General features: G+C 36.5%; 1 protein-coding gene across 1 annotated transcript; it reads left to right on the forward strand.

Annotated features, from left to right (window-relative positions):
- Positions 1 to 412: 412 nt before the first annotated feature.
- Positions 413 to 17600, forward strand: LOC127801378 (SH3 domain-containing protein 2-like). Its single transcript, XM_052336413.1, has 10 exons — positions 413 to 548; positions 2481 to 2603; positions 2710 to 2779; positions 2880 to 3031; positions 15598 to 15699; positions 15948 to 16148; positions 16257 to 16319; positions 16420 to 16569; positions 16673 to 16747; positions 16928 to 17600. Exons 1-10 carry the CDS (start codon positions 489 to 491, stop codon positions 17045 to 17047), a joined length of 1116 nt encoding a protein of 371 aa, XP_052192373.1. The 5' UTR covers positions 413 to 488; the 3' UTR covers positions 17048 to 17600.
- Positions 17601 to 17718: the final 118 nt, after the last annotated feature.

Below are 17718 nucleotides of genomic sequence, written 5' to 3' on the forward strand. Positions count from 1 at the left end.
GCTGGATCATCACGTTTATTAATAGAATAAATTAATGAAGTGTTATGACATTTTATGATTGAAACAACTAATAAATTTGACATGTTAATTGAAAAGAATTAAAATTCATTTAAAATTGAAATTAAGTTAAAAGCTTGACATATTTTTTTTAAAATTTATTCAAATAATTTATATAAAAAGAATTAGAATAAAATCACTTTCCGTCTAAACTATACTTGTTTTTTTGCAGTCTGGGCTAAAAAATATTTTAAATATTTTTTAATAAAATATATATAAGCAAATAGTTGTCTAGATATATAAAATATTGTATAATTCGAAATATAAAAAAGAAATATGGGCCGGTCTAAAATAATAATCAACTTCAAACAATTAAATATTATATATTAAAAAGAGCGTTTCACGGCGGTAGAATGACAAAACGAATCATTTCCTAAATGTAAATATGTACTGATCTGCCATCTCTCTCTCTCTCTCTCTCTCTCTGCGGCATGGAAGCGATCAAGAAACAAGCGACAAGGTTCAGGGAACAGGTCGCCAGGCAGCAACAGGTCTCTCTCTCTCTCTCTCTCTCTCTCTATATATATATATATATATGCATATCTGTATGTGTATGTATGTGTGTGCGTGTGTGTATTGTCTGGGTGATACTCGAACTATGCATTCTTAAGGAACACCAATGAACCCTAATTTGATCGGGCAAGAGAGGATATCTCAGATCAATGCTCATCTGTGTCGATTCATCGAAAATCATTAGTTGAATTGTGATTTGGCTATCGAATATATTCTCTATTTTTCCAATTTTTAGACGATTAATGCGGTTCCCGTTGCATACTACGGGAAATGTGATTTCGGCCGCACTGATTTTATGTGCGTGTTCGATTTGTTTTTGAATTAGATACTGTATCTCATAACTTTGATTGAACGGGAGTCGGATTGAGCAATTCTAAGTTTCTAACTAATACCTGGTGACGATATAGGATTTTGTTATATCTTTCCGAAGTAGATTTCATGTATCTGTAAACAGTTGAGTTGAATCAAGAATAATTCTCGACAGTAAAACGATAATTTATCTTTCCGAAGTAGATTTCATTTATCTAACTGGATAGTTTTATACGCAATCTAGACTTCATCAATTATATTAAGGTTAGAATTGAATATAATGAAACTCTTAGAAATTAGTCTCAGGAATCCTAGACATGGTAGAGTAGGGTCTAGATTATGATGAAGTATATTTACCCGTTAGTCAATTGAAATACTTGCAAAGGGGTCCATGCAATGTCATTGCAGAGATGCCTCTAGTATATTAAGGCACTCATTGTGTTTGAGTTTTCTTAGTATGCCAGCACGAATCTCAATTCTTGAAGAGGCTGTTAATACATCAGTTAAGAGTTTGTGGGGTTTCCGGATTATTTGAAAGCTTTTTTAACCAGTGTTTTACTTGTAATGGGACCAATTAGTAATGACAGAGTTGCATGTCTTTGAACTTTAACCATCCTAATTCTCTTGAGCACTATTTTAATAATGTGGCAACCATCTCAAAAACCATGTAAGTATTTTCCAGTTTTTTTACTTCTGGAAAACATATAATGAAGGTGCCTCTATGCTGGAGTTCCTCTCAAATTTTGCTGTTATAGACAATGATATTTAGGATCGGCAGTTATGAACAACTGTGGGACATCTAAATGCACCTTAAAGATGAGCTAATACCCACTTATTCTGCAGTCATGGATATTTTTAAGGCCGTCCAGGTTTTCAAAAGTACTCCCCATTTTAGTTAAATCGATAACAAATTTACAAAAATGACATGTGGTCAGCTGCTGCTATAAATTCCTCTCACTTTGATTTGCAGAATCTTAAAACATGCATGCAATCAATGCCTTCCCTATGAGCTAAAAAAAAGTGATGAGACGTCAAAGGTGTTGTAGACAGCAAAACGTTATTGACAGTACATGCTAGTGTGAGATGTCATTTTGTTTTATGCAGAGCCCCTTTTCGTATTGTTTATATTTCTTTTTCTATGTGTTTCTATTTATGAAGTTATACAAGGAAATCTGGTTTTAACTTGCTGGTGGCATCATGCACAAACTGGTGTTATATTGAAGAAGAAGTTCAAATTAGGGAATATCTGTTCAGGATCTCCAAGGCAAACATGATCTATAAACTATTGTCCGCTACCTGAGGAGTGTGATAATGACCTCTACACCCCTAAAACAGTCAAACATGGATGACTAGTATTTGTAATAGAAGTTTGGGTTCCTCTGTTTAGATTAGCATGTAATTCATTTCCCTTTTAATGAAAAGGATCTTCTTTCTTAATGGGTTAGAAACTGGCTATTGGAAATCAATAATTGGTAGTCCTCTTTCCAAGAAAAATAAATAAATAAAACAATAATTGGTAAAGGAGGTTTGGAATTTGACTCTACCTGCTTCCGACCCACTTTTGCAAGACCTGAGTGTTAATGACATCAAGCTAATTTCAGGCTGTCCTAAAGCAGTTCGGATCTGGAGGATATGGAGGTTCAGGTAATGTTGTTCTAGATGCAACGGAGCTCCAACAGTATCAGAAACTTGAGCAACTTTACCTCTCGACAAGGGGTGCCAAGGTTACTTGGTCCTATTATAAATTCTCTATATCTTTCTGTGTGGCTCAGCTTACTCTTATTTCGAGATTCTCTCTTGTTTCTCAAGGTGCTTGCTCTTCCTTTTCAGCATTTCCAAAGAGAGATTGTTCGGGGAGTAGAAGGTTCTATTGTCACTGGATCCAAACAAGTTGAGATAGGTCTGTTTGTGGAGCTTTGATGTTGATTATTAGTATTCTGGTTGTATGAGGTTCCATAGATTTTGATATTTGTATTCTTGTGATGTCCAATTTCTAACAGGAACTAAGTTGTCTGAAAGTGGCCGAAAATATGGTGTTGAGAATACATGCACCAGTTGCAACACCTTATCAAAAGCTGCATTTAATTTTGGACGAGCTCATTGTCAAATGGAGAAGGAGCGTGGAAATATGCTAAAAGCCCTTGGTACACAGGTCTGCTTGTTCTTTTTCTCTTTCATCAAAGTTTAAGGCACCGTAGAAATAAGGTACATGAACAGCACATCACAGATTCACTCCTTGCAATTTCCATTTCGGATGAAACTACCATATTATTTTAACTCTTATGGGCATTTTGTTATTCTTTGCTGCTATGGTTAGAGTGGCAATTGTCCTTATCAACTATGTTCCTAGTTCCTTATACTGGTCACCAGTCGCTACATTGTTCCTCTGAGTTGCAGTAGCTTCGCTACATACTGTCTTTGTACAAAAAATATGGAGAAGGATATAAAAGCAACAGATCATCATTGCATTCAGTATTGAGATGGTATGTTCCCTAGCCATGGATCTGGTTATAGGTCCTGAAACAGAATAATCAGAAAAAGAAGTTGCTGAATGCTTCTGCGATCTTCTCCCTTTCGGACCTATCTTGACTAGAATATTTGGCTTGTTAGGGGAGAATCCAACAATCTCCTTGAGTAAGAAAGTACTCAAAACTTTTCTGAAAAATATTGCATAAAAATGTTTATTCCCCTCTGAACTGCATATGAGTCTTACAGGAAAGTAGAGGAATAACTACTATCTTAGAAGAAATAACTGCCATCTGAGAACTAAGAACTGCTTTCTAAAGAATAGCAGATCTAGACAAATTCAAATGCTAATAACTGATGTAATCGACAGAGAAATAGAAAGCAAATTGATAAAAGAAAACAGAACATAGCAGAATATTTTAAAACATAATATTAGGATACTTAGCCCCGCCCTAAGCCGCCTTCTTTCCATGAGTAAACCACTTGTAGACTGCCACTAAATGGATCCACTGACTGATCTACTTGCTGTCCCATAACATGAGACTTTACCAGCTGATTGTACCTAGTTTAGTTTGTGTGTTTGAGCCATAAGATTCTCTGGTTAATTATTTCTGCAGGTTTGAGATTGATTGAGCTTGTGGCTTGATTATGTGGGTGTACCAACTAATGCTACAAAGTAATGCAGTATATAAGTTACCTAATACTTGCTTGTGTCAGGCTGAGTCAGTGAACTATAAATAGAACTTCTGCACGATAATTTTGCTTGTTTTCTCACAAGCTATGTTAAAGTTTGCTTTAAATTCCTCCTGTATGTAAAAGGTGATAGGGAGGCTGCCCTGCCGGGGAATTAGTTTTAGTTTTGTATGTTTCAGGATAGCTCTGTATATATACTAGAGCGAAGTGTTAACAAACAAGTCTCTTGATTTTCACCCCCCCCCCCCCCCCCCCCCCCAAAAGAGGAAAATGGGGATGAATGGAAACCATAGTTTGGTTGGTTTTGATGTATGGTGGCTTACATTAAAGTTTCCCAGTTACCTCTTGCAGACAATAACTTTTTAGCAACAAGCAATGGGCCTTTCTGTGATACTGGAAGATAACAGAAGCTTTAGAAATGGCCACAAAATTAAAACTGTTACCAAGCCACAAGCCATTTGAGGACAGCAAAATCTTTGACCAGGCTATCATGCAATTTCCAAAGGTTAAGAAAGTGTGATTTTTGATAAACAAAGCTGGACACGTCCATTTCCTAAGTTCCATTTTTGTAAACTAGTAATTTCTATTCTAAACATGCTATTTCATTATTTTGAAGTGTTGGCTTGTGCTTAAAAGTGCACTCTAGACTTTGCCACTACCTGTTTTCTTTCCTGATAATTATTTGCAAATATCTACTTTTTTGTTTAGACTTTTGTAGAAGTTTGATTTTTGGATTTATATTCCAAACATGAATGGCAATGATGCTTCAAGTGATTTATTCCAAACATGAATGGCAATAAAAATATAACATGGGATATTAGAATATCATATTCTGCAACAAGAAAACTCAATTCCAGCAGTCCGACATGATTAAATGAAATATATAATATATATCAAGTCCCAAGAAGAAACACTCTAGCCTCCAACATAAAAAATACAACTATTTAAAATATTATAATGTACATATCTAGATTCAAGAAGAGTCAAAGACTCATCACAACAACTCCCAAGGATTCAAAATGTCAAGCCTTGAGTTGTCCTTGAAAAGTCCAGCAAACTCGTCACTGCGTTGCAATGTCAACGTTGCTCAGAAAAGCCGACAGTCTCAACCGCACACAACTTGTCTAGACCCCAGCTGCTTCATCTCATCGTTGCTCACTGAAATGGATGAAACTAGGGCAAAAAATGATAGGGCACAATCGAGAGAAAAGAATACTCGGATCTTTACTTAGAGAAAATAGAATGAACAAATGAGAACCTTAAAACATAAAACGAAGGCAATGCTGATTATATATACTCAGCAAGCCTAAGGCCACTGCCTAACTAAGATTGAATAACTACAACATAAGCGCATATCAAAGCAACCTACTATATAGCAAAATACAACAACAACACAACTAATTAAATAATCATCAGCACAAACACGGTAACAACAACTCAAGTAATATGCTCTTTCACATTCTCGCCTCAAACTAGACTCCCTCTTAACCGGTTGCTTCTCTGAAAATTCTTGAGAGGCTGCTGCCTGGATAGGTGACAACTTTAGACTGTGTTTGTCACACAAACACTGAAATTTGCTCCTTAGTAAACCCTTAGTGAAGATATCAGCTAGCTGATAGGAAGTAGGGACATAACCAATCTCCACCTCACCATTTTCCACCTTTTCTCACACAAAGTGCACATCAATCTCAATGTGTTAGTGCGAGAATGAAACACCGGATTTTCAGCAATACTCTTACCGGCCATATTGTCACTCCATACAATCGGTGTATGAACACACTGATATCCCAACTTTGCAAACAGTGACTTCAACAACAATATCTCAATTACCCCTTGAGCAATAGCCCTACATTCAACCTCTCCAACAGACTTGGAAACCACTGACTGCTTCCAAGAACTCCACACTATCAGATTATTCCCAAGAAACACACAAACACCACTAGTTGACCGCCTGATAACCCTACAACCAACATGATCCACATCAATGTAGACAACTAAGGGTAAATCAGTAGGTGTTGGTGAGAACAATAAACCCAAACCAAGGGTACCCTTGAGATATCTAAGCAATCGCTTACAGGGCATCCAATGCTGCTGTTTAGAAGAGGACAAAAACTAACTTAGCTTATTGACTACAAAAGAGATATTTGGTCTAGTGTAAGTCAAATATTGCAAGGACCTGATAATGGTTCGATATAGAGATGGATTTGAGAAAGAATCACCCTTATTAGTTAAGGAGATAGCTAAATTCATGGGAGTATCACATGGTTTACAGTCTTGCATAGCTGGCTTCTGCAATAAATCCAAGGTATATTTAGACTGTGTGAGGTAAATCCCATTATGATCTCTATGAACTTCAAACCCTAGCAAGTAATGAACAGATCTTAGAGTTTTTAGAGCAAAATTAGTGTCCAAATCTTGAATAAATGCTCTAAGGGTTGCAGTATCAGATCCTGTGACTAGGATATCATCTACATACACCAATACAAATAACACAAATTGAGGAGTGTGCTTAATAAACAATGAAGCATCAGACACCACCCATAAAAGCCCCCATGACTATAGGGCAACTCTTAGGTTTGTGTACCAAGCTTGAGGAGCTTGCTTAAGGCCGTAGAGAGACTTCCTTAGCTTACACACATCTGAAGGATACCGAGCATCAACAAACCCCTCTGGCTAAGACATAAACACATCCTCAGTAAGGTCACCATTCAAAAAAGTATTGTTTACATCCACCGGCTGAATGTCCCAACCAAAAGTAACAGATAAGGTGAATAAAACTCGAATAGTAGGGGTCTTAACAACAGAGTTAAAAGTCTCAGCATAATCAACTCTCAGTGTTCGAAAAAATCCCTTGGCTACCAACCGAACCTTGTCCTTAAGCATTGTCCCTTCAAAATTATATTTAACTCTAAAAACCCACTTGCAGCCAATGAGGTTCACATCCTCAGAAAATAGAACTAAATCCCAAGTATGATTGCAATGCAAGGCGGCAAACTCTTCCTCCATAGCCTTAACCCACCATGCGTCTAAAAAGGCCTCATGAATAGAACTAGGCTCTAAGGAACCCACTAGGGCATGAGAGGTAAGTTGAAGCTATTTGGCCTTGGACCTAGTAAGCATAGGATGAGCGGAAGAGGCTGGTGCAGCTGTGTTTAGTGGCGCGAGCTGCAGGTCTAGAATGAGGCTGTGAAACGGCAGCAACAGGAGGTGAACCAATGAATGAGGAAGCTAAGGAATCAGTGTTTGACAAGGAAAAATTTAAGGGTTGTGCTATTGTAGAGGAAGCAAAAGAAGGAAGAGACTGGAAAAATAGAGTGGAAAACCCATTAGAACAAGATTGAGATATAGGAGAAGAAGAGGAAAACAAATGAGGAAAGGGAAATTCATAAGGATTAAATTGCACATGACATGAAATATAAACCCGACCAAAGGATGAAAGCACTTATAACCTACTTGTTCATGACTATGCCCAATGAAAGCACAATTGGTTGAATGAAAATCAAACTTGTGCTTGCTATAAGGCTGGAGATAAGGGAAATAAGCACATCCAAAAGGCTCCAGCATTAGGTAATTAGGTTGCCTGTGATATAGAAGCTCAAATGGTGTGTTGAATTTGAGAGGAGAGGAAGCAAATTGATTGTATGAACCATTGTTTGGAAAGCTTCAACCCAAAACTTGAGTGGCATGTTAGCATGAGATAATAAAGTGAGCCCCATCTCTGCTATGTGTCTATGTTTTCTCTCGGCTACACCATTTTATTGATGGGTATAGGGACAAGTAAATGGAGGTTGTATGCCACTGCTATGAAGATAAGGCAAGAATACCTTGAATTGCCCCTCGTTATATGTTTGTAAGGCCTGAATTTTGGTTTGAAATTGGGTTTAGCAAGTTTATGAAAAGTTACAAATGTAGATAGGGCATCAGATTTGATCTTTAAAGGGCATAGCCATGTATATCTTGTATAGGCATTCACAAAAATAATATAATATTGATAACCTTCAACAGACAAAATAGGAGAGGGACCCCACAAATATGAGTAAACCAATTCAAGTGGTTTCTTTGTTGTAATTGGACAATCAACAAAGGGAAGTTGATGGAGTTTTCCAATTTTACATGAATCACAAAAAGAAAGAATCGAATGATAATAAGGAATATGAATTTTATTAAGAACCAAATGCAGTACATTGAACGATGGATGCCCTAACTTTGCATGCCATTGTTAACACACCTTATCATTGTGAGCTACATGAACACTAGATGACAGTCCATGACAAAATGGATGTTGTCTTTGACATTTGTTTAAAGGAAAAACATTACACTGAAAAAAATGTACTGCCAACAATCGAATTAGACTCAACAGGCTGGGCTGGAGCGTTGGAAGTAGCATGATCAAGTGTTGAACCTAGCTGGTAAAGCCCATCCTTTAGGCATCTTTTGAGTAGCACCTACCCGCTTGTCCTTAATCAAACAAGAATGGGAGTTAAATTCAGCAACAAGATTATGCTCTCTTGTAAGTTGTGAGACACTAATCAGATTCTTTTTCATGTTAGGAACACATGTAGGACATTTGACAATGAAATAGTAGAGATAGGCTTAGTTTGAGTATGCAATTGTCCAAGACCAATGTTAGACATAGAAAGTTGCTTACCATTACCAACGTAGACTTTATCACTACCACTATAAGGAGTATGCAAGAAAAGATTGCTGAGATTTGAGGTTATGTGATTTGTGGCTCTGGAGTCAATAAATCAAGAAGGATCTGACAAAAGAAGAATGTGGAGTATTATCAAGAGGTTGAGAAAAATGGCCATAATGAGCCCCTTGAACATAACCTAGATCACTCATGTAGGCCTCACTAGAATCACTAAGGGAGGCTAAAAATGCTCTCGAATCTAACTGAGGAACCATTGAAGATCTTCCAAAATTTTGACCAAAACTTTGACCAAACATAGGAGCAAAATTTCTCCAGAAATTTCTATTAAAACAATGATAACATCTATCAACAAAGTGCCCTGGCTTGCCACATAGTTGACAGTAAATTCTTCTACCAGATTGTCTACCCCGATCTCTTCCTTTTCGGTTTACATAACCACCTCTATTATTCATAAATTTTCCAGCACCTCTCGCATAATTCTGAAAGGCACGAGGCACAAAGGGTCCTGGAGCCTGAGGCGCATGAGGCGAGGTGCTCCTTTGCGAAGCGAGACGCACATTTAAAAAAAAAAAACTCAAAATCTTGTAAAATCATAAAAAACTATCAAATTATTAATAATAACACATGCATATCATTAATGATTCATTATCTTCAAATTCTAAACTAACAACATCAAAGTTGATTCATTTATCATGCAATTTCTAAACTAGAAACATCATCAAAGTTCAAACTTAAAGTCTCAAACTCAAACAAATACCAATCATCATGCAAAGTTCTAAACAAACATATAAACACTACAAGTCCACAATCAATAAAAAAGTTTTAATCATCATCATCATACCCTTCACCAAATTGAAAATCATCATCTTACGGTGCCATATTTTGCTCATCCTTGTTATTTTTTTTCTTTTGCATGTACTCTCCAATATTTTATTTTACTGATGGAGAACATTTTGGACAAGCTTTAGTAGTCTCCACAATCAATAAACACTACAAGAGCACAATCAAAAAAATGTTTTCATTTTGAAAAATGTTATTTTTCTAAGTCTAGAAGATTAGCGCATTATAAGGAGACATATAAGAAAATGTTTTCATTTTGAAAAACTATCTCCCGGTATTTGGATAGCTAGTATTCATTGTTGTTAAAATGATTTTTAATGAATTTTTCAAGAAATAGTAGGTATGTATGTATTTTGGGGGTGGTAAAATCGTTAAATCTTGAGTTTGTATTAAAACCAAAATTCTATTTTCTTATTGTTATGGATTTGATTTTTTAGATATTTTTATTGAATCTAAATGGGGGGTGCTTTCTTATTTACATTTATGTATTAAAGTAAATACATTTACTTAAACTAAAGAAATGTAAATATGTTATAATGTATACATGCTGGAACCAAGAAGAGGGGAGGCTGGAGAGGAGAGGAAGAGAGGATGCAGGCGCGGGTTTCATGAGGTGCACCTCTTGCCTTAGCGCCTCACCTTACAAGGCGAAGGCCTTGCTGAAATCATGTCGCCTTGGCCCAGGCAAGGCGCCAAACTGGCGCCTAAGTGTGCCTTTAATAACTATGACCTCTCGATGTATATGCAGTCATATTAACATGCATAGAGGATAGCATGATCGACTCAACATTAATAGATGAATGCGACAAATTCTTAGAAGTTAATCTTTGCTCATGCATCTGCAACAAATACTGGACTTTTTCAAGATCAATATCATCCATTGGATGAGTAATGAGACTAACGACATACTCATGATCTTGTCCATTGAGGATTGCAAGAAGCAAATCCTTGTCACTTAGAGGCTCTCTTATAGCAGCAAGTGAATGGCCTATTGTTTTGATCTTAAGAACATAGTCATTTATTGACAAAGAATCCTTCTTAATCGATCTATAAGCTGCTACTTTAATTGAAATCATTTGGCAATAGTTTGGCGAGAATATAGATTTTCCAAGAGAACCATACCTCGACAGATGATTCAGAATGAATCACGTACGACAAGACTTCCTTGCCAATTGTGAAGAAAAGCCAGCCTCTGATCTGATCGCATCCAACTTAGATATTTCGGATTCATCACAAGAGATCCGTCTTCACCAGCATCAGGATCCATTACATATTTTGCTGGAGGTGGCGCCTTGTTGAGGAATGACCGGAGATCGAAGGCTCTGATTGTAGTTGAGATTTGCGTCTTCCAAAAGATGTAGTTATTCAGATCCAGCCTAATTGGTATATAAATAAAGGCTTTTGCTATCGCAGTAAAGTCTGACTGTGAGGCAGAGGATAACAATGAAGAAGAATGAGGTGGAAGGAAAGAAGAGGCATTGTGATTGGGGTTAGACGCCATAGACTTTTGGTCAAAGGCTCTGATACCATGAAATGGATGAAACTTAGGCAAAAGAAGCTAGGGCACAATCGAGAGAAAAGAATACTCGGATCTTTACTTAGAGAAAGTAGAATGAACAAATGAAAACCTTAAAACATAAAACGAAGGCAATGCTGATTATATATACCCAACAAGCCTAAGCCACTGCCTAACTAAGATTGAATAACTACAACATAAGCGCATATCAAAGCAACCTACTATATAGCAAAATACAACAACATCACAATTAATTAAATAATCATCAGTACGAACACAGTAACAACAACTCGGGTAATATGCTCTTTCCCAACAAGACCCAATCATTGTTGCCACTCATTGACGACGTCATTAGTTGTCATATTGTCCACAGGTTAGTCAGATTGAAAGACAATTTATTCCAGTTGTCATCAATCACCAGTCTCGTTTTCAACTATTATCCCTCATAATCCAATCAACAATCAAATGAATAGATACATGAAGTGCCTGGTAATTGAAGAATCATGCAGTCGAAACCCAAAGATTCATGCAAAAATCAAGGCTGATTTTCTAATTCTATATGTATACGAAGTGTTCATTGAGGAAACACTCAGAGTGTCCACTCATGTATCCATTTCATGGATAATAAAAATTGTTAGGCGTGTCAACGTGTCAAAATGCCCGACATGGCAGTGACATTGATATGACACCCTCACCAACGTGTGCTGTGTCTGTGCTTCATAGCATTTAGGATGATACCTTCAATTTTTTTTTCTCTTTTTTTGATAAGTAAAAAATGTCCATAAACAAAGAAACACCAAAAAGTGTTGACCAAGAAGAGAGCAAAAGGGAAAGAAGCACCCAAAAGCAAAGAACGGGGAAGTCTGTATGAAGGCCCATATAAATTATCCAAAACATGATTAAACTAAAAGAGAACCTCCTCTCTCATTCACAAAAAATGATCAATACCTTCATAAATTCTATTATTTCTTTCATGCCAAACTATGAAGCATGGACACATAGGTGAGGGTGTCATACCAATGTCATTGGCGTGTCAAACACACCAACACACCTTCGACCCTTTTTTATTATTTATGAAACGGATACATGAAGGGACATGCACAGGATACGCATGCCCCCTTGACAAAAACTTTGTATGCATATAGAATTAGGAACCTGACCTTGATTTCTACATGAATCTTTGGGTTTTGCCTACACAATTCTTCAATTGCCAGGCACTTCACACTTCTATTCCTTTGATTGTCGATTGGATTTTGAGGGATAAGGGTTGAAGATGAGACTTTGTTGAGTGATTGGTGATGACTAGAATAAACTTTGTCCTTCGATTCAACTAACCCATGGACTAGATTGTGGGCAATGTGACAACTAATAACATCAACAGTGAGTGGCAACTATAATTGGGTCTTGTGAGCAGCATTGAGACAAAGTGGTTAGGGGTCTAGATGAGTTGTGTGTGGTTGGGATCATTGGGTTTTCCAAACAATGTCGACACAACAATGAGTCCATTGGACTTTTCGAGGACAACTCAAGTCTTGACCATTTGAATCCTTGTGAATTGTTGTGATGAGTCTCAAACTCTTCTTGAATCTAAATACGTATCAATGTTATTAAAGAACTAAGTTCAAAAGGGTGTTGGAGCCTAAGGCACAAGGCGAGGCGCGTGTTTGAAGGAACTAGGCACATACTAACTAATAAAAAAAAAGAAAAATATATATTCTAGTTGAAGAATAAGATATAAAATATGTTTTAACTCCTAATAACATATTCACAAGTATATTATCAAGGAAATTAAAAAATTCAACATATACTAATGAAAAGAACAATAAAAAATGTCAAAAGATGCAATCTAAAAGTCTTTAAGTCAATTTAAACTAAATTTTAAAACAATTTATAGGTCTTAAATCTTAATCAAAATTAACTAATTATGTGTTTTAAATAATCTAAAAATCATCCTCATCATCAAGATCAAACATTTTCATATTTTCATCATTAGAAGCATCATCTGTAATATCTTTTTCCACATCATTTCCCTCTCCATCTTCATCTAGTTCAAATTCAATTGGAGCATTTGTAGTAGCCTTTTTACTCATTGTCAAATTTGTAGTTGAAACAATAAATTTAAACCCTAAATAGTAAAAAATTAAATAAAATAATAAATAGTAAAATAAAAACCCTAAAAAACAGTTAAAAAGGCCTAGGTGTGCCTAAGCCCAAGGCACCTTGGGCCTATGCGCACCTTGATGGTTTGCGCCCATCTGGAAATAGGGCTGGCAATTTTGAACACGACACGGAATTAAGCGGGTTAGGGTTGGGGTTAATTGGGTTCAGGTCATAAACGGGTCAACTTGTTTATGACACGATTATTTCCGTGTCTTAGACGGGTCAACCCGTCTAACTCGTTTAGACACGTAATGACCCGTTTAATTAAACGTGTTAACGGGTTGACCCGAATACGTTAACACGATTATATACGAAATGACATGTTTAATTAAAATGGTTAGTGGGTTGATCTGAGCACGTTAACACGATTATACACGAAATAACACGTTTAACAAGTGACACAGCATAACCCGTTTTAATTAAACGGGTTAAACAGGTTAACATGTGACATGACACGTTTAGTTAAATGGGTTAAACGGTCGTGTCATGTTACACGTTTAATAAACGTGTCGTGTTCGGGTTTAAGGAATTTGACACGATTATTAAACGGATCGTGTTTGGGTTAGTCTGATACGTGTTATACGTGTGTCTCAACACGACACGATTACAACCCGCCAATCCGTATTGCCACCCCTACCTGGAAGCATTCCAAGCACCCAAGGTGCGCTTTGCACCTAGGTGTGCCTTTAATAACATTGATATGTATATTATAATATTTTATATAGTTAAATTTTATTATGTTGGAGGCTATAGTGTTTCTTCTTCGGACTTGATATACATGTTGGACTGCTTGTTGAAGAATATGATATTCTAATATTCTATGTTATATTGTTATTTATTTTGTATTTATGAATTTTAAATATTTATTTGTGAGTTTTTTTTTTTTTTGGGATAGATGCTTATCTATGAGTTTAGAATACAAGTTTTGATACTTTATTGTGTCATTAGAAATATAACATTTAATTTATTAATTAACATATCCTAACTGTGTCATGTCGTTTTTTTGGAAAATGTCATGTCCTCGTCCGTACTTCATAGGTGCCAAAGTAACTCCATTTGCACAGAACAAAGTAGCTTCCTAAGCATGAGACTGGCTTTATATCAGGCAGCCTCGACTTCAAGAGTGCATAAGGTCTATTGTTAAGGCTACATCACCTACTAAACATAGTAGATGGCAAATGAGAAACCACAAACTTTTTAGGCCATGATACAATGAAAAAGAAGTGTTCTATTATCTAATAATTCATTTTGCATTATAAAGCACCAATGAATCACACTATGTCTCCTCTTTGTTAACTATCTAAGGTGGGAGTAGTCCAAGGGAAGTGGTCTAGACAAAGAAAGACCACTTTGGGCAGAGTCCTAGATCTCCAAATGGCCTTCTAGAACAAGGGTAATCTTTCCTATCACAGTGACCCTTATCGAACAGGGAGCGAGAACATCTGTACTCTCAATGGGCACCAAACCCACATGCCTTCCTCATGTCTAGTTAAGTGGTAATCAAAAGGAGGCCATGAAAAGTTTTCCATGTAATCAAGCATCCAATACAGGATGTTACACCTGAACTCAGGAGATCATACCATGCCGTCTAAGGATGGTGACAAGCATTTGCCTACAAATTCCCTCTTTATTCCTTGCTAGTTGGGAAAAGGTTAGGAAAGAATTCACAAAGAGGTCTATGGGCACGCCAGCTATCCAACCGAAACCTCACTCCAGAACCCATCCCAATGTGAGACAAAATCAAGTCAAAGAACAATCCCCCTCATACCCAAACTTGTTCCAGATAATGTTAATATATAGGACTACATTTGATTGTGGGGGTGGGGTTGAAGTAAAACAATGGTTATCGGAAATGCTATTTAGACACTCGCTTGTGACACTTTTAGTGACACTCATGCATTGAAATGTTGTATATTTTATACATTGATGTGATATAAAATATAACACATCAATACACTGGTGTTCCAAGAGTATCACAAGTGAGTGTCCAAATAGCATTTCCAAATGGATAATGATAAACTTCTGGGTGCAATTATTTATAAAATGTTTGGTTAGTGTGGGATAAAGGAATAAGATACTAGAGAGGGAATTATTCTGGCCATTGGATTTTCTAGGATGAATTCAAAGGCAAATCCTTAGGTTTGAGTAGAGTACTTGAACACTCAAGTGCACTAGATTCTAGATATAACCAGAGAACCCTTTGAAGTTTTGGATATGAGTAACAAACTATTGCCTTGAGTTCTGTTTCACTTCTTGCCATGCTCACTATTCAGGATAACAGCTCTTTTTTAATATTATTTTGGATTTAGTTTTCTGCTAGTTTGTATGAAGTAGTTCTAGCGTAATCAGTTAAATTCTTGTGCTGTGTTTCTGACGCCTGTTTTATCAGGTTGCAGAGCCATTGAGAGCAATGGTAATGGGAGCTCCACTGGAAGATGCTCGACATCTTGCTCAGCGTTATGATAGAATGCGACAAGAGGCCGAAGCTCAGGTATATCACCTATTATAATTTTAGTACTTAATCACTACATCAATTTTTCCTACGGCTACTTATGGTGATTTTTCTTCATTACCAATTTCTCTTTCCAAATTTTTCGTTGTTCTCTTTTCCTTTATAGAGAACTTTCAACTGTTTCCATGGCTTTGATGCATTATTATTATTATTATTATTATTATTGAAAGCATATTAGAAGCTCACTTAAACTGCTCGTCCTCTTTTGTTTCTTTGAATCTAGATAGGCTGTTGAAGTTTCCAAACGGCAAGCAAAAGTGAGAGAAGGAATGGGCAATCCTGAAGTTGCTTTGAAACTTGAAGCAGCAGAGGTCAAACTACAAGACATAAAATCAAACATGGCAATATTGGGAAAAGAAGCTGTTGCAGCAATGTCTGCTGTTGAAGCTCAGCAACAGAGGCTGACTCTGCAGCGTCTGGTTGCCGTGGTAATGCCATCCGTTCTATTTGTTTCAGCATATCTTTTTATCTAATCTATCTGTCTGCCTTTATATGAGATTTAGATTTGAAAAACTTTTTTATGTCCTGTTTCAAAGGTTGAATTGGAACGTTCTTACCATCAGAGTGTTCTTCGGATACTTGATGAGCTTGAGGGCGAGGTATGGAATCATTCAAGGCACTCTTTCCCATTTTCTTGCTTTATCTCTGCCCTGAATCCACCAAGTCTATACTAATTTTTTTGTTTCCCCAATTTGACAGATGATGTCAGAGCAGAAAAGAATTGAAGCACCATCATCTCCAAGTGTAGACAGCATGCCCCCACCACCATCATATGAGGAAGCTAATGAGATGTTTGCTTCTCCAACAGAAAATGGATCGACTGAGAGTATGAATTATTTTCTGGGAGAGGTAATCTAAATAACTAGGAAGAATTGTTGATTCAGAAAACCTGCTGTCTTTATAATAAATTATAATTCCTGTACATTCTGTGTTGTCCATCTTATAATTGTAGGCTATGCACTCGTATCGCGCTGTATCTGACGTGGAGCTTAATTTGTCAGTTGGCGATTATGTTGTCATCCGAAAGGTTTGAAGTTTGCTCTCTAGTTTAAGCCTGCTGCCTCTATATTCGTTTTACGTGGGAGTTCTAGTTTTAGGATGCTTTAGCTAAGGTTTTAGTAAAACACTATCATCTCAACTGTAAGTTTCTATCTCTTTTAAGACAAAAAGATAACAGAAAAAGGTTGCTTATTAGCTACAATTACAGGTGTCGGACAGTGGGTGGGCGGAAGGCGAATGCAAAGGCACAGCAGGTTGGTTCCCATTTGGGTACGTTGAAAGACGCGAACGTGTTCTTGCAAGCAAGATGCCCCATATTTTCTCATAATCCCCAACCCATTGAATTTTGAAAGGTGTTTATTTTATATGTCTACTTTTTATTTCCCCTCATGCATTGCAGGCATATATATATATATATATATATTTCTTTTTGCTGTGTAGAATTTTGATACAGGGTAATATAATTTTTTTTTACATATTCTTATATATATATATATATCTATTTTTAAAATAAAATCCCTATGAGAATAGTTTCATAAATTATCAAAGTAACTCTACTCTAGCACACTATTTTGGGCTAGTTTTCTGTGTGAAAGTCTTTTAAGAATGTGATTTTTCTTTCACGAATATGGAATGCGAATTCTTGCAGTGTGGTGACAAAAAAAAAAAAAAAAATTCAAATTCGTTCTGCGCTTGGAGCAGTACCAATTCAACCCATTTGTGAGAACAGAGCAGATTCGAGGAGTGGGTTACATGTCCCAATCTATCAAATGGGGAATGGAAAATCTTGGGCTCACAAGGATCATAGAACAATTCAGCTCTTCTTATGCCAAAACTACTTTAGAACAATTCAATTCAGTTCCACTAATTAATATTTGAGACATTTAAGTAACACAAATGGCACACTTAATAAAAAATTAAAAAAAAAAAAGAAGATTACAAGCAGCTAATCTGTGAGACCATCCAAATTTATAGTGCACATATTTATTAGTGGCAATA

This window comes from Diospyros lotus, chromosome 5 (assembly GCF_014633365.1).
Source record: "Diospyros lotus cultivar Yz01 chromosome 5, ASM1463336v1, whole genome shotgun sequence".
NCBI classification, from domain to species: domain Eukaryota; kingdom Viridiplantae; phylum Streptophyta; class Magnoliopsida; order Ericales; family Ebenaceae; genus Diospyros; species Diospyros lotus.